This window comes from Mastomys coucha, unplaced genomic scaffold (genome assembly GCF_008632895.1).
Source record: "Mastomys coucha isolate ucsf_1 unplaced genomic scaffold, UCSF_Mcou_1 pScaffold4, whole genome shotgun sequence".
Taxonomy (NCBI): domain Eukaryota; kingdom Metazoa; phylum Chordata; class Mammalia; order Rodentia; family Muridae; genus Mastomys; species Mastomys coucha.
Window position 1 is genome coordinate 34,175,961 of NW_022196910.1, and position 14,043 is coordinate 34,190,003.

General features: G+C 38.4%; 1 protein-coding gene across 3 annotated transcripts in view; it reads right to left on the reverse strand.

Moving 5' to 3' along the window:
* Acss3 (acyl-CoA synthetase short chain family member 3) overlaps positions 1 to 14,043 on the reverse strand; it is a 353,004-nt gene that overhangs the window by 114,837 nt on the left and 224,124 nt on the right. For all 3 annotated transcript variants that reach the window (XM_031348853.1, XM_031348852.1, XM_031348851.1), the window contains one exon: positions 13,840 to 13,980. In XM_031348853.1, coding sequence (XP_031204713.1) covers positions 13,840 to 13,980 — 141 coding nt within the window. The remainder of the gene's footprint in view (positions 1 to 13,839; positions 13,981 to 14,043) is intronic.

Below are 14,043 nucleotides of genomic sequence, written 5' to 3' on the forward strand. Positions count from 1 at the left end.
AAAAAAAAAAAAAAAGAAATAAAGGCAGTCATTAAAAGTAGCCCAAATAAAAGAAAATACAACAACAACCAGGGGCCAGATGGTTTTAGTACAGAATTCTACCAGACTTTTAAAGTAGAGTTAATACCAATACTCCTCAAACTATTCCACAAAATAGAAACAGAAGAAATATTGCTAAACTTGCTCCACAAGGCCACAGCCACTTTAATAACTAAACCACACAAAGACTCAACCAAGAAAGAGAATTCTGGCTGATTTCTCTTATGAACATTAATGCAAAATACTCAATAAAATATACACACACCCCAAATCCAGGAACACATTAAAGACATCATCCATCTAGACAAAGAAGGGTTCAACCCAGGGATGCAGAGATGGTTCAAACTGTGAAAAGTCATCAACCTCATCCATCATATAAACAAACTGATAGAAAAATTGCATGTTGATAAAATCCAATATTCCTTCATGTTAAAGGTATTAGAGAAATCAAGGATACAAGGCATATACCTAAACATAATCAAAGCAATATACAGCAAGTCAATAACCATCATCGAACTAAATGGAGAGAAACTTAAAGCAATTCCACTAAAATAAGGGACAAGACAAGGCTGCCCACTCTTGCTTTCTCTATTCAGTATATTACTTGACGTTCTAGCAAGAGCAATAAGACAACTAAAGAAGGTCAAGAGGATACAAATTGGAAAGGAAGAAGTCAAAGAATCACTCTGTATGGATTATATGATAGTATATATGTACACAACCCCAAAAATTCTACCAAAGGTGAAAGTAAAGTAAAAGTTAAGTAAAGTAGCTGGATACAAAATTAACTAAAAGTAATTAGTAACCCTTCTGTATACAAAGGATAAATGGACTGAGAAATAAATCAGGGAAACAACACCCTTTACAATAGCTATGAATAGTATAAAATATCTTGGTATAACTATAACCAAGCAGGTGAAAGATCTGTGTGACAAGAACTTCAAGTCACTGAAGAAAGAAAATGAAGAACACATCAAATTTGGAAAGCTCTCTTATGATCATAGATAGATAGGAATAACACAGTGAAAATGGCCATCTTACCAAAAGCAATCTACAGATTCAATGTAATTGCTTGAAAGAGCAATTCATATGGAAACCCAAAAAATGGAGCCAGACAAAACAATGAACAATAAAAGAATTTCGGGAGGAATCATCAAGCTCTGATCTCAAGCTGTGCTACAGAGCAATAGTTATAAAAACTGCGGGGTATTGGTACAGAAACAGACACATTGATCGATGGAATCTAATTGAAGAACCAGAAATAATCCAACACATCTATGGACATTTAATTTGGGATAAAGAATCCAAAAATATACAATGGAAAAATTAAAGCATCTTCAAAAATTGGTGCTGGACTAACTGCATGTTTACACATAGAAGAATGAAAATAGATCTATATTTATCACCCTGCACAAAACTCAAGTCCAAGTGGATCAAGTACTTAAACACAAAACCAGATACATTGAATCTCATAGAAGAGAAAGTAGGAAATACCCTGAACACATTGGTACCGGGCACAATTTCCTGAACAGAACATCAATGGCTTAGGCTTTAAGATCAACAATAGATAAATGGGACTTCATGAAATTGCAAAGCTTAAGTAAGGCAAATGTCACTGTCAGTAGGACAAAACGACAGCCTATAGATTGGAAAATGATCTTTACTAGCCCTACATCTGACAGAGGAATTATAACCAAGATTTACAAAGAACTCAAGAAGTTAAACACCAACAACCCAAATAACACAATTAAAAAATGGGGTACAGAACTAAACAGAGAATTATGGAGGAAAATAAGAGAGGATTTCAGGCCCCAAAGGGAATAGGAACTCCCAACACAGTCTACTTAACCTGGCCCCTGGGCCCTCAGAGGAACCACCAACCAAAGAACCTAGGCCCTCCATACATATATAGCTGAGGTGCAGCTTGGTCTTCTTGTGGGGTCTTCAACTGGAACAGGTGTCAGCCCAAAAGCTGTTGGCTATACCTGGAATATGTTCTTCTAGTTGAGCTGACTTGTCTGGCCTCAGGGGAAGAGGATATGCCTAGCCTTGCAGATACTGGCAGTGTCAGGGTCTGGGTATACCCAGGAGGCCCCCATCCACTCAGAGGAGAAGGGGATGGGGAATGGGGATGGAGGAAGGGTTGGGGGAGGGGTGACTGGGAGGGGGCAGTGAGCAAGTTGTAAAATGAATAAGGAAAAGATAAAATTAAATTAAATAATTAATCAGCATCAGTTCGTTAATCAATTACCATTGTGTAATTTGCCCAGGCATCCTAAAATATTCAGACAACAGAATATAAATTTCTGGGACATCTTAATGATGTAGAAATAAGGAACCACACAGACTCATATTCACAGTATAGATATTTTATGAGTTCAGAAGCAAAAGAAGAAAGGAATATTAGGTTTTAACAGACATTATTATAAATATTAACTTGCTAATAAAACAGGGAGAGAAGTATGTTTGTTTCTTGCCTATAACCATGGTTGTCAGGTAATGATAATTGCAATGTGAAGGAGAAATGTTGTTCAGACTCAGAACACCAACTCAGTGCATTCTAAGTAAGAGTAATTAATCGGAATCTAAAAATAGATGTTTTTAAAAGAGTGATTCTTGCTATATTCCCTAGGCTGGCCTCAAAGCACCTGAGTCCAAGCAACCCTCCTGCCTTTAGCTTCAAGTATAAGAAATAATAGTTGTGTTTGCCAAGCCTGCTTCTAAAGGGGATAATTTAAAAGTAAGTATTAAATATTGTGGCTAACGTAAAAGTATTTATTCAGAATAATGTTTCCCTCTAAAATGTAATTCTTAGGTATTTCAGTCTTTTTAGTGTCTGTTACCACTTTCTCCATGTGTTTATACTCTACCATAAATGAAAAAGCCTTAGGAATGCAATCTCAGAAAATCCCCATGCAGTACCAACATTGTGGACTCTGTAGGATCAGAGATAAACTTTATGATATAGAAAAGCTGAAAAATCCTCATGTGGTCATAGCACTTAGTACACAAAAGAAGGCACGAAATGAATACTGTTTCAGAATGAGAAGTATGAAAATTAGATATTATTTTTTTGACCATATAGAAATTTATACAGTATTGAAAAAATCAAATTCAATGTGTATGGATATAAAGGATGGTTAAGTGGAGAAAGAGTCAGTTTCCTTCAGGAGGCCCTGACATAGTACACTTTGAATGCCACAGAACGGACATCTGGTCTGTATTTTGACTGAATAAGAAACTAAACAGTGAAGTGATTAAGCACCTGTATATTCAAGACAATAGCTTGAAAAAAGTTCTTTTGTTTTTCTGGGAGAAATCCTTCCAAGTTGTAGAGCTTAGTGAAGTACCATAGAAGAGATGGAATGTTTCCATCTGAGATATTTCATCAAATACAAAATCTCTTGCTACGGGTTCTTATGGACTCTGAGACTATCCCTGTGGAGGATTCTTTAGCAGCTATGTAATTCCTTATTGATCTGTACAACTCTGAGTTAAGGGGCTAAGATGTAGCAAGGTCAGCACTTAACCAACAAGCATTGTACCAGAGATGGAAAAATGGTCACTTATTTGTATTACTTGTGCTCAATCTCTCTCTCACCTTGTTCCCTAGGGCAGGGAAGAAGAATAAGCCTACACAGTAGGAACAAAAGTTTCAAAAGTGCTCTGAATGTATAAAAAGCCATATCTCCATCTTTCCTTCTCTTCCTTAATCTTAGCCCAATCCTTCTGCTTGTGCTTCCCCCTTAGTGTTTTAATTTTGGCACTGGACATTTTAAATCCTTTTCTGATCACCAGAGTGCTCCCAAGGTAGCAAACTTGAGAGGAGATAAAGGTGATCATTATTAAACTGTTGAATGCAGTCATGAGTCACAGACAGAATACGAAAACCACAAGACTAACTTGTATGAGTAGTTCAGCCATAAATGCTCAATATTGGCAGCAGCCAATTGCATTTATGACCATTGCATGCAGCTCACAGTCAACTCCAGTAGATGTAGATGCAAATACCACCCTGACATATCTGCAAGTCCAGTGGAAGAACCAACTACCTAATGCAGACCTAATGTACGCATGTAAGATATAGAATCTTGAGGGAGGATGTGAGATGTGTGTAGGTGTCTATGGATATAGACACACATGAGTTACAGCACATAGAAGACAGAAGAAACTCTTTGCTGTTGATCCTTGCCATCTGTTTTATTTGAGACAAAGCGCTGCTATTCACTGATGTATTACCCAGACTCAGAGATGTGTGAGCTTCCAATAGTTCTCCTGTCTGCCTCCCACCTCCAGGTAGACACCCCAGAATTATAGACCCATGTGCTCTCCTGATGCAGCTTGCTATGTGGAATCTGGGGTAGTGACCTGAAGTCATCAGACTTATATTCCAAGCTACTTACCCACTGAGCCATTCACCAGCTCGAGTGTTTTAAAACACTTTAAGTACTTCAAAAACACCTTTTCTCTAAGAAAAAAAATGCTTCATGGTAGCATAAAATTTATAGGTTAATGTTTCATTACTGCAAGTACACTCATCTTATGTTCATAGTTTCTAACACAGTTAATTTTTATTATGCCTTTAAAATGAAATAAGGATTATAGGCATGAAAAAGAAGGCTGTGAAATAGACCAACCACAGAAAAATTGTTCACCAAACACTCTGATGTCCTGCCTTGGTCATACATAATAAAGTTGCTTGGAATAAAAGCAGTTGAAATATATTCTAAGACATGCATTAATATGTAAAATATACATTAAAGTAAAGGTCTGATGTCAATGTATACCAAACATTTACAAATCTTAAGTCTCCCGGAAGGAAGAAAATATATTTGAGGGTCTGAGAGATATCTTGTCATTAGTTGTGCAGGAATTCCCTACTACATCAAATAATTTATTCTGCAAGAAAAAGGAGTGTCATACCAGAAGGAAACTAATAAAACCTACAAATCCCAAGAGTTTAGAAATTTACAAGACTCAAAAGGCCCTCCCCCAAGGGATAAGCAATAAGCAATTGCGAGAGGAAATGACACTCTCTAGTAGACCTGCCTGCCAGTTGTGTATGGAGCTCCAAGGATTCTGAGTTCATGAGCTGTTACTCACTCATCTGGTAATGCTTTTGGCAATGCAGCCAGCTGCCTTTACACCACTTATGCTCCATGGAACAACCTCTAACAAATTCATTAGTTCAACATCTTAGACTTAGCACGGATTGCTTCTTTGCTCTCTCATCAGTGCCTTGTGTGAAGAAATAAGCATGTGTTTATATTTCTTCCCCAAATGTTACATAATGCAACTGGTACCTGGACAGTTACTGACAGAACCAGAGATTTGCTATGGAGGAGAAACTGCATGGCCCTTACAATCAGTGAGAGCACATACAATGGAAGCTGAATCATCCATGGGTAGATTATTTGCAATGGCAATATTTGCATAGCTACCTGCCTTGGGCTTTTTATTGCTCTGAAGAGACACCATGACCACCCCAACTCTTTCAAAGGAAAATGTTTCATTGGGGCTGGCTTACAGAGATTTAGTCAATTATTATGGTGGGAAACATGGTAGCATGCAGGCAGACATAGTGCTGAAGGTGGGGAGGTGGCTAAGTGTTGTACATCTTGATATGCAGGCAGCAGGGAATGAACTGGCTTGAGCTTCTGAGATCTCAAAGCCCACCCCATAGTGACACACTTCCTCCAACAAGGCCACACCTACTCCAACAAGTCACACCTCCTAGTAGTGCCACTCCCTACAGACCAAGTATTCAGACACATGAGTCTACGGGGGCCATTCCTATTCAAACCACTGCACTAACTTTCCCTATGTTATAAAGGGTGCTTTGCCTTTTTACTGTACTGGAATTTGTATGCTTTCTGATGTAAGTGATGAGTTCTGCGATGAAAGATAAGTCTTCTTGTGCTCTTCCAACTGAATACCTGTGAGGGGAATCCCATGAAGTAACGTGTCTCCATGATGAATTAAGTCCACCTCAGGAGCATGGGGATGCCTTTACAATACCTGATGGATTAGGGAATATATTGCAATCCCTGGAAATACCATGCATCTACCTAGACAGGAAGCATATATGCTGTGCCCAATAAGAAATACAACTGAGACAAAGCTATCTTCACAGAAAAAAAAAAAAAAGCTCATATAAATGGAGAATTTCAATGAAAACAGACATTTACATGTTATCTTCTACATAAGCCTTTGATTGGAGGAGGGGATTAGAATAAAAGAGAGGATGAGAAGGACATGTTGGCTTGCCATTTCTTTTTTTTTTAAAGATATATTTTTATTAGATATTTTCTTTATTTACATGTAATTTCTCCTTTCCCAGTTTCCCCTCCAACAAACAAACAAACAAACAAACAAAAACAACAAACCCCTGTTGCCTCCCCTCTCCCCATGCCTGCCACCCCACCCTCTCCCACTTATTGGCCCTGGCATTCCCCTACACTGGGGCACAGAACCTTCACAGGGCCGAGGTCCTCTCCTTCTATTGATGATCGAATTTGCAATCCTCGACTATACACATGCTGCCACAACAATCAGACCCACCAGGGGTTTGTCCTGCAAACCCCTCAGCTCCATAGGTCCTTTCTCTAACTCCTTCATTGGGGACCGTGTACTTAGTCCAATGGATGAGCTTGCCATTTCTTAACATTGGCAGGCTGCAAGAGAAAGGCAGTACACGTCAGATATGGGCAGATTTCCTCCTAATGGTCAAATTCTTGAAACTCACATGAAGAATTAGAGAATGAGTCAAGGACAGAATAAGGTTGAAATGAGAAAAAAAAAATGCCCTTTAGGTCTGACCTTTAATACAAAGGAAGAGATAAGTCCATCTTTCAGCATGTAGATGACAGCTTTGATAAGAGTCCACTGCAAGAAACTGAGATAATCAGGGAACAGTCTGCTTTGAAGAGACTGAATTAGTAAAGAATTTCCAAAAAAAGAATAAAAGCAGCTCTTACAGACTGATTTGTGAGGCTGTGGGACATGTGGGTTAATAAGATCAGTCTGGGTGTTGTGTTCCCTAACTTTGCTTCATTCCTCCAGGAAAATGACTGAACCCTGAGGCAAGATAAGGGAAATCAGTCAATGGTACACTGGCTCATTTGGACTGAGCCATTAAAGGCCATTGGTTATCACTGGCTGATCTCTCCATAAATATCAGAGGCCAGAAGACCACGGAGGAAGACAGGAATTATTAATGGCACTAATTATGAGATAGGTCGTAGTTTGATCTCCAGTTCACTGGGCTGGAGTGGACTGTGTTCATTAGGAGAGCTACAAAAGAAGTTGATTCATCAGATAACAGAGGATTGGCATGGGCTTTGAGATGTTTAATATCAATTTACAGCTTGTCTACATTCTTAATTATCTAAGACACAAACTTCCATTAAGTCTGTGAAGGATTTTCTAGATTAGATTAATTGAAATAGGAGGAAGCACCCTAAGTGTATGTGTTACTATTCCATGGACTAGGGTCCTAGACTGTGTGATAAAGCTCAGTATGCCCTTGAATTGTAAGGGAAATACAAAAGACATTTGTTTATAAAGTTGTTTATAGAGTATTCTGTTAAAGCAACAGGAATTTATCTAACACAAAATCTTCACTGTGTTTGGAGCTGTGATGAACCTGACCCTGTGGTTCTTGGGCCTTTGGATCTGGCCTGTCAGGGAAAATGTTGGGGAGTCTGAAATATTGGTTAGAAAATCCCTTGAATGTCACAAACATAACTTGATAAGCTAATGCCATCTTCTGGGAGTTTCGAAGGACAGAATGCCATGTTAAATTCAGATGGTGGTGTCCTTATTCATGAGGTTCCAAAATCTGTCAGAAACTGGGTTAGAGATCACCTATGTTATGTTCTGGGAAATAATCTGGTTGCAATCGCCTGTGCCATGAGAACTTTAGCGTGGCTAAATCCAAAAGTAAGGTTAATGTTTGGCAGAAGAACTCTCAAGTAAAACAGTACCAATGAATTCAGGTGCAAGCAAATCATGTACTTGTGTTTGTTTAGTGTCATTAAAGAGAAATCAAATGTTCTGCACTGATATAACAGAATAGGTCTCCTATGGATAAAATTCCAACCTAGGAAGGCTCCAGCTACTGAAAACAGAAATAAGTTTGAAAAGACAGAGAGAGCCTAGACAGAGTACACCATAGCATGGGGTTTCCTGATAAAAACAACTGCCAAAGAACCTAGGTCCAGGGAATGTCAATGCAATCTTGGATCAAGGGGGACAGACTCAATCCGCAAACAACAAAAAGTCTTGACAGTACTATATATATGGTACTTGATTACAGAGATAAAAGATACGAGAGCGAGGGCAATAGAAAATCATGGAACATATGCCAAGGTTGTCCAAGGTCACTGCAACCATGCCATGTGAACCAGAGCTGTATTCTGTGCAAATTCCTGAGGTCACTGTGTAAAGCAATCATGATGAAGTCCAAGTTGCGAAGGAGATACGAGGATGAGGAAGATGCCAAGACCGTGGAGAGGTTGCCAAGAAAAGCTGGTCACACAGAGTAGAGGTGGCCCAAGGGATAGGCTATATGTTCTTCAGGTGGCGGAGCTGCAGGAGTAAGCTAATCAAGGCTTCCCAGGTGATCCCATCGAAATCTCTAGGTGCCCAGCATGGAGTTACAGGATTTGGAATTTGTTCCCACTAGATATCAATCTTTTTGTTTCCCTTTTCCTTTCCCTGTCCCCATTCTCCTATGTAGAAGGGGACTATTTATTCTATGACACTGTATATAGGAACAATGAAGCATGCTTTTATTTTTAATTTTATAGAAACTCAAATTCAAGCAATTGTTCTGATTCTCAGAAGAGACTTAGTGTTTAGACCCTTCAACAGTATTAGTATTAGTATTGCTGAAGTCTATAAGTTCTTTATGATGGACTGAACTTATTTTATGCAATTATATGACTAGAAGCTTAAGGGTACAAGGAGTAAAGGTTAACGGCTGAAAAGTTATTTACTGGGGAGCTGGGGTGATGGCTCTATGGAGGAAGTATTTGCCATGCAAGCATGAAGATCTGAGTTTAGATAGGTAGAACTCAGGGAAAGTTCTACTAAATAGTATACGGCGGTAATCACAGTGTCCTACAGAAATGGGAGGTGAAGATATGAGAATCTAGAGCAGCAAATGAGGGACAAACAACAACAAAGTAGATGACAAGAACCCATATCTTCAGTTGTCCTCTAACCACACACGCCCAGTGGCATGTACATGCACCCCCTCTCTCTTACACACTCACAGACACACACACAGATACAGACACACACACACACACACACACACACACACTGTAGATACAACATAACTAACTACCTCAAAATCTTGCTTTCCTGATTTCTCTATCACAATGGATGGTAGCCTTGAACTGTACAACAGAGTGTGCATTAGATTCCCTTACTTAAGCTTTATATTTTACTTTGTTTTGTGTTTTGTGGTTTGGTTTGGTTTGGTTTTTTTGGGGGGGAGGAGGATCAGGAGTTTTGTGGCAGCAAAAAGAAAATCAACTAATAAGGGGCTTTTTGGGGGCTTTGCTAATTAGCCATGTTGGGACATGGGCTTTCTGAAGACAGTTCTAGCAGATCTAAATGATTTAGGCTGGCATGTCAACCAGGTATCCAAAGTGCTGAAGCCACTGGGAAAGAGAAGGATGACCAAAGGTGAAAACAAATGAAAGAAGTCAGTCCAAGTGAGTGGGAAAAAAAATGTGGCAAGATCTGGGTCCAGCCAGATGTCCCAGAGAAGAAGACAGAAAACCAGGTGTTATGCTGGTTACAGCTGGATTGCTTTTAATCTTAGGCAATGAATCATGGGAGAACCACATGATAAAACTATCTAAGTTAAATTAATTTTTAAAAAATGAGTTTGTCCTAGGAGTTGGTAGTTAAAGTATATGGTTTACATTTTCTCTTACAAAACAAGTACACTGGGTGTAGATAACTCTGTCCAGGGATCTTTCAATATCCAGGTGAAGCTAATTCAAAGTTAATGGCTATGGAGCTTCTCCAGAATTTATTGATAAGTTCTTGGAAGCCCTCTCTATTGGCAAGCAACCATAACATGGCCCTACTCCCTCTTTGACACAAACAAGACCCAAATATACACACAATCTGACCCAACTAAGGATGTCTGGTTTGGGGATATGTGTAGTGGCAGCAATGCAGCAGTAAGCCAAGATCTGAATGCCAGATGACTGAAGGAAAGTGAATGTGGATTATGGAGGGAGGAAAGGCCTCCCTCCATTGTGTAGCTCATCAATGACAAATTTCATTTTTTGGATGAAATAAATGATACAAATGTTGGGAATATCTCCATACTCTATTGAATAGTGATAACATTTATTTTTTTGTGTGTGTGTCCCTTTAACCATTTAAGACCAATGGACAATGGCATAAGAGAGAAAATGCAGGGCCTTCAGAAACCCTGCCTAATCTGTAAAAATCAGGTTTCACTATATTATTCTATTATTGAATGTTTGGGAATATTTATGACAGTATAAAAAGCATTTAAGAAGTTTGAAAGAAAGTATTCTGTATAGAAAATCTACACCTCTCTCTCTCTCTCTCTCTCTCTCTCTCTCTCTCTCTCACACACACACACACACACACACACACACACACACACACACACACACACACACACACATCCCATGCAAGAGAAGGGTTATATCCCTATGGATGCCAATCCAAGATAGCCCAATAAAATAGTTAAGGCTTTTGATTGATGTAATTTTATTTTAGAATTAGAGAGAAGTTCCCTAGTGCTAAGAACATTGTATGGTTTGGTTATAAGACATGGAAAAATTAAAACGAGATTACAGTGGAAGTTCCTCCCCCTTTGAGTGGCTTTTGTGATATTATGCACACCATTGGGGTAAATTGTCACCTATTGCTCTGCTTGGTATGGACCATGTATACTAGACTACCAATATGACAGGCCAATATATGTCCTTTAGAATGACTGTTATAAGTTCAAATAACTGTTTTCTGATTCAATTTTAGGATCTTTTTACTGAGGAATTTATTCTTAGCATTGTAGCCCAAGACAAAGACCAGGTCAGGACCCAGAACGGCAATGGTCACTATTCTTTTGTTAAATGGATATGGGGTATCTGTTAATTGCTGTCTAAATATTTGATTTTTATACATAGATCACTAAACACTGGTTGGCTGTGAAGGGAAAATTAACTCTCCAATAGATGGTGATTACCGCAATTTCATAACAGTTCATGCTCCTGAGAATAAGTGACTGTTGCCATGGCATTGTGGCCCAATCCTCCACCATAAGTGAAATAAAATAAGCAGACTAAATATATCAGACCCTCCAAGACTCAGGGAACATGGTGGAAAAGCAAGTGGGGAAAAAACGCAAGAGAATTGGTAGGGGACAAGGAGTCTATGTAGCTATGTCCTCCAAATTAACATATTCCCTATTGTAGAAAGAAGTTTCATAAAGTGTTGGAACCTAATGAAGTGTGCAAAGCTTATAAAGACCAGAATGTTAAATGATTTGCAGCACCCATCACCGAGGTGGTAAAAGAACACTAATGAACTGCTGGAGAATTGGACAGTCTCTGGCAGAGTTCCTATGAAGTGGATGGGGAGCTTCCAGGGATACAGCTCTCATCTCAGGCTAAGATGATCAGTATGGTGATGCAGCTACCTCTGAGTCACCATGCTCCCCTAAGGAACCCCTCACTAATTTTCCTGTAAGCAGTAGCAGTAAAATCTCAAGATTGACTGGGGTAATTTCTTTGATGTGTCACAGTGCCCCATCTGGGGTAAAGAGATTATTTATTCACTTCTATCCAGGAAAAAAAAAATCACACAACGACATACCACATGTCATATTTTACAAAATCCACCCACTCTCTGCTTTGAAAGCCAGACCTCCACACTGATGATCCACAAGGGCTTATATTCAGATCCCATGGAATCAGGCTCATTTCCAATTACTGACTGTACTAGTATTAATATCCCCAAAATACATCACACACAATATGTTCAGCACCTGCCTCCTTTCTCATATCAAGACCATCTTCTTTTGGATGTATTCAAAGGCCTGGTTTCTTCTTAGTCACAATCCTAACTCTGAACCAAGTCTGATTCCTACCAACTAATGATGCTGTTCTAAGTAAAACTTTAAGCCATGTAGCCTGAAAAAAAAAATCTCCTTGTCTTTGTTATGTATCTCCTCCACAAAGTAATTACTGTCTGTATGACTCACATCCACATACATTCCCACCCTTATAAGGCAGAACAACTATGAATTACTCATAATTTATCTGGATTTATCCAACATTAAAAAAAATTTTCTTCAAGATAGTCCATTAATTGGGAATAGATAGAATATGGAAAACACAACAGAACACATTAGAAGAAAACAATGTGATGAAACATGTCATTACAGAGGATGTGTTCTAGCAGATGCCTTCCTTCTCACACATAACTCATCCATGGACTACCTTAATTTTCCTCTTTAAAGTAAATCTAATAAAGTCATTAATTATATTAATAGGCTTGAGATTACATTTTCCAAACTTTGTTGCTCTAAACACCTAAAGATAATAAAAAAAAATACTACTAAGAGATGTATGGAATTCTGAGAGGTCGGTCTCTCTGTAAATTTCTGATTTAATGAATATTGAACCCTCTAATGAAGATAAACAAAGATAATATGGAGTTGGGTGCAGGATCTGTAACTAACATGCTATTTGTTGACACCATTCATGAATGCTGACAAGATTCATAATATTGATGCTTTTCTTTTTTGGTTTTTTTGTTTTGTTTTTTTTTTTGTATTTTGTTTTTGCTTTGCAAAAACACGTTTCATGATAGATGGATGAAAGGATGTCAAGTATCTCCTTATTATAAATCAAATAGTTGAATGGTTTGGATAAATTGTCTCTGATTCAAATTGTCTAGACTTCAATTTCTGATTTTAAAAAGATATCAAATGATTCTTGGTCAAAGGTGTATTTCAAGGCTGGCAAGATAGCTCAGAAAGTCAAAGTATTTGCCACACAGTATGATGTCGTGATTTTGATCACTATAACCCATGTAAGAAAAGGAAAGAACCAACTCTCATCGCCTGTACTCTAACTTTTTCAAGTGTGCTATAACATACAGAGTTAACCCTTATATACACACATGCACATACACATACAATGTAAGTATATGAAAAAAAAATTCATAATGTATAGAATGTAATTCTCCATTTAAAAGAATATGAATACTATTTCAAATACATCTTTTACTTTCAGTTCAAGTATAGTGCCACTAACTCATATTAGTAAATTATCATTTGCCAACAAATGATATATATGTCAAAATATCATTAAACCGATCAATATTCCGTTAACTGCATACCGACTTTATGAGTTTACCAAAGCAAGTATTTGTTGCTGACTGCTGAGAATTTTAACTAAAGATGATGAACATCTTTAAAAGTATTTGTACAAATTTTGTTTTGTTTTGTTTTGTTTTTTCGAGACAGGGTTTCTCTGAGTAGCCCTGGCTGTCCTGGAACTCACTTTGTAGACCAGGCTGGCCTCGAACTCAGAAATCCACCTGCCTCTGCCTCCCAAGTGCTGGGATTAAAGGCGTGCGCCACCACCGCCCGGCTACAAATTTTATTTGAGGAATAGTGAAATGAAATTCTATTTAAGCATCAAGCTACACTCTGCAAAGGTTTTCATTTCCTAATCAGACAGATAGCCTGCCATGAAACCCTGTCATTGTGCATATCTCAAAGGAAGCAAATACCTTAGGGAGCCCAGTTGTTCCAGATGTGTAGAGAATGTACAAGGGATGCTCTGAGAGAACAGGCACACAGTCATGGGACTGGGCTTTTGCCATTTCTTCTTCCCAATCAAGATCACGACCCGACCTCAAAGGTACTTTCTCCTACACAGTAAAAAACAATGTAGAAACATGCACATTAAATACAGAAGTTACAGAAGGAAGGAG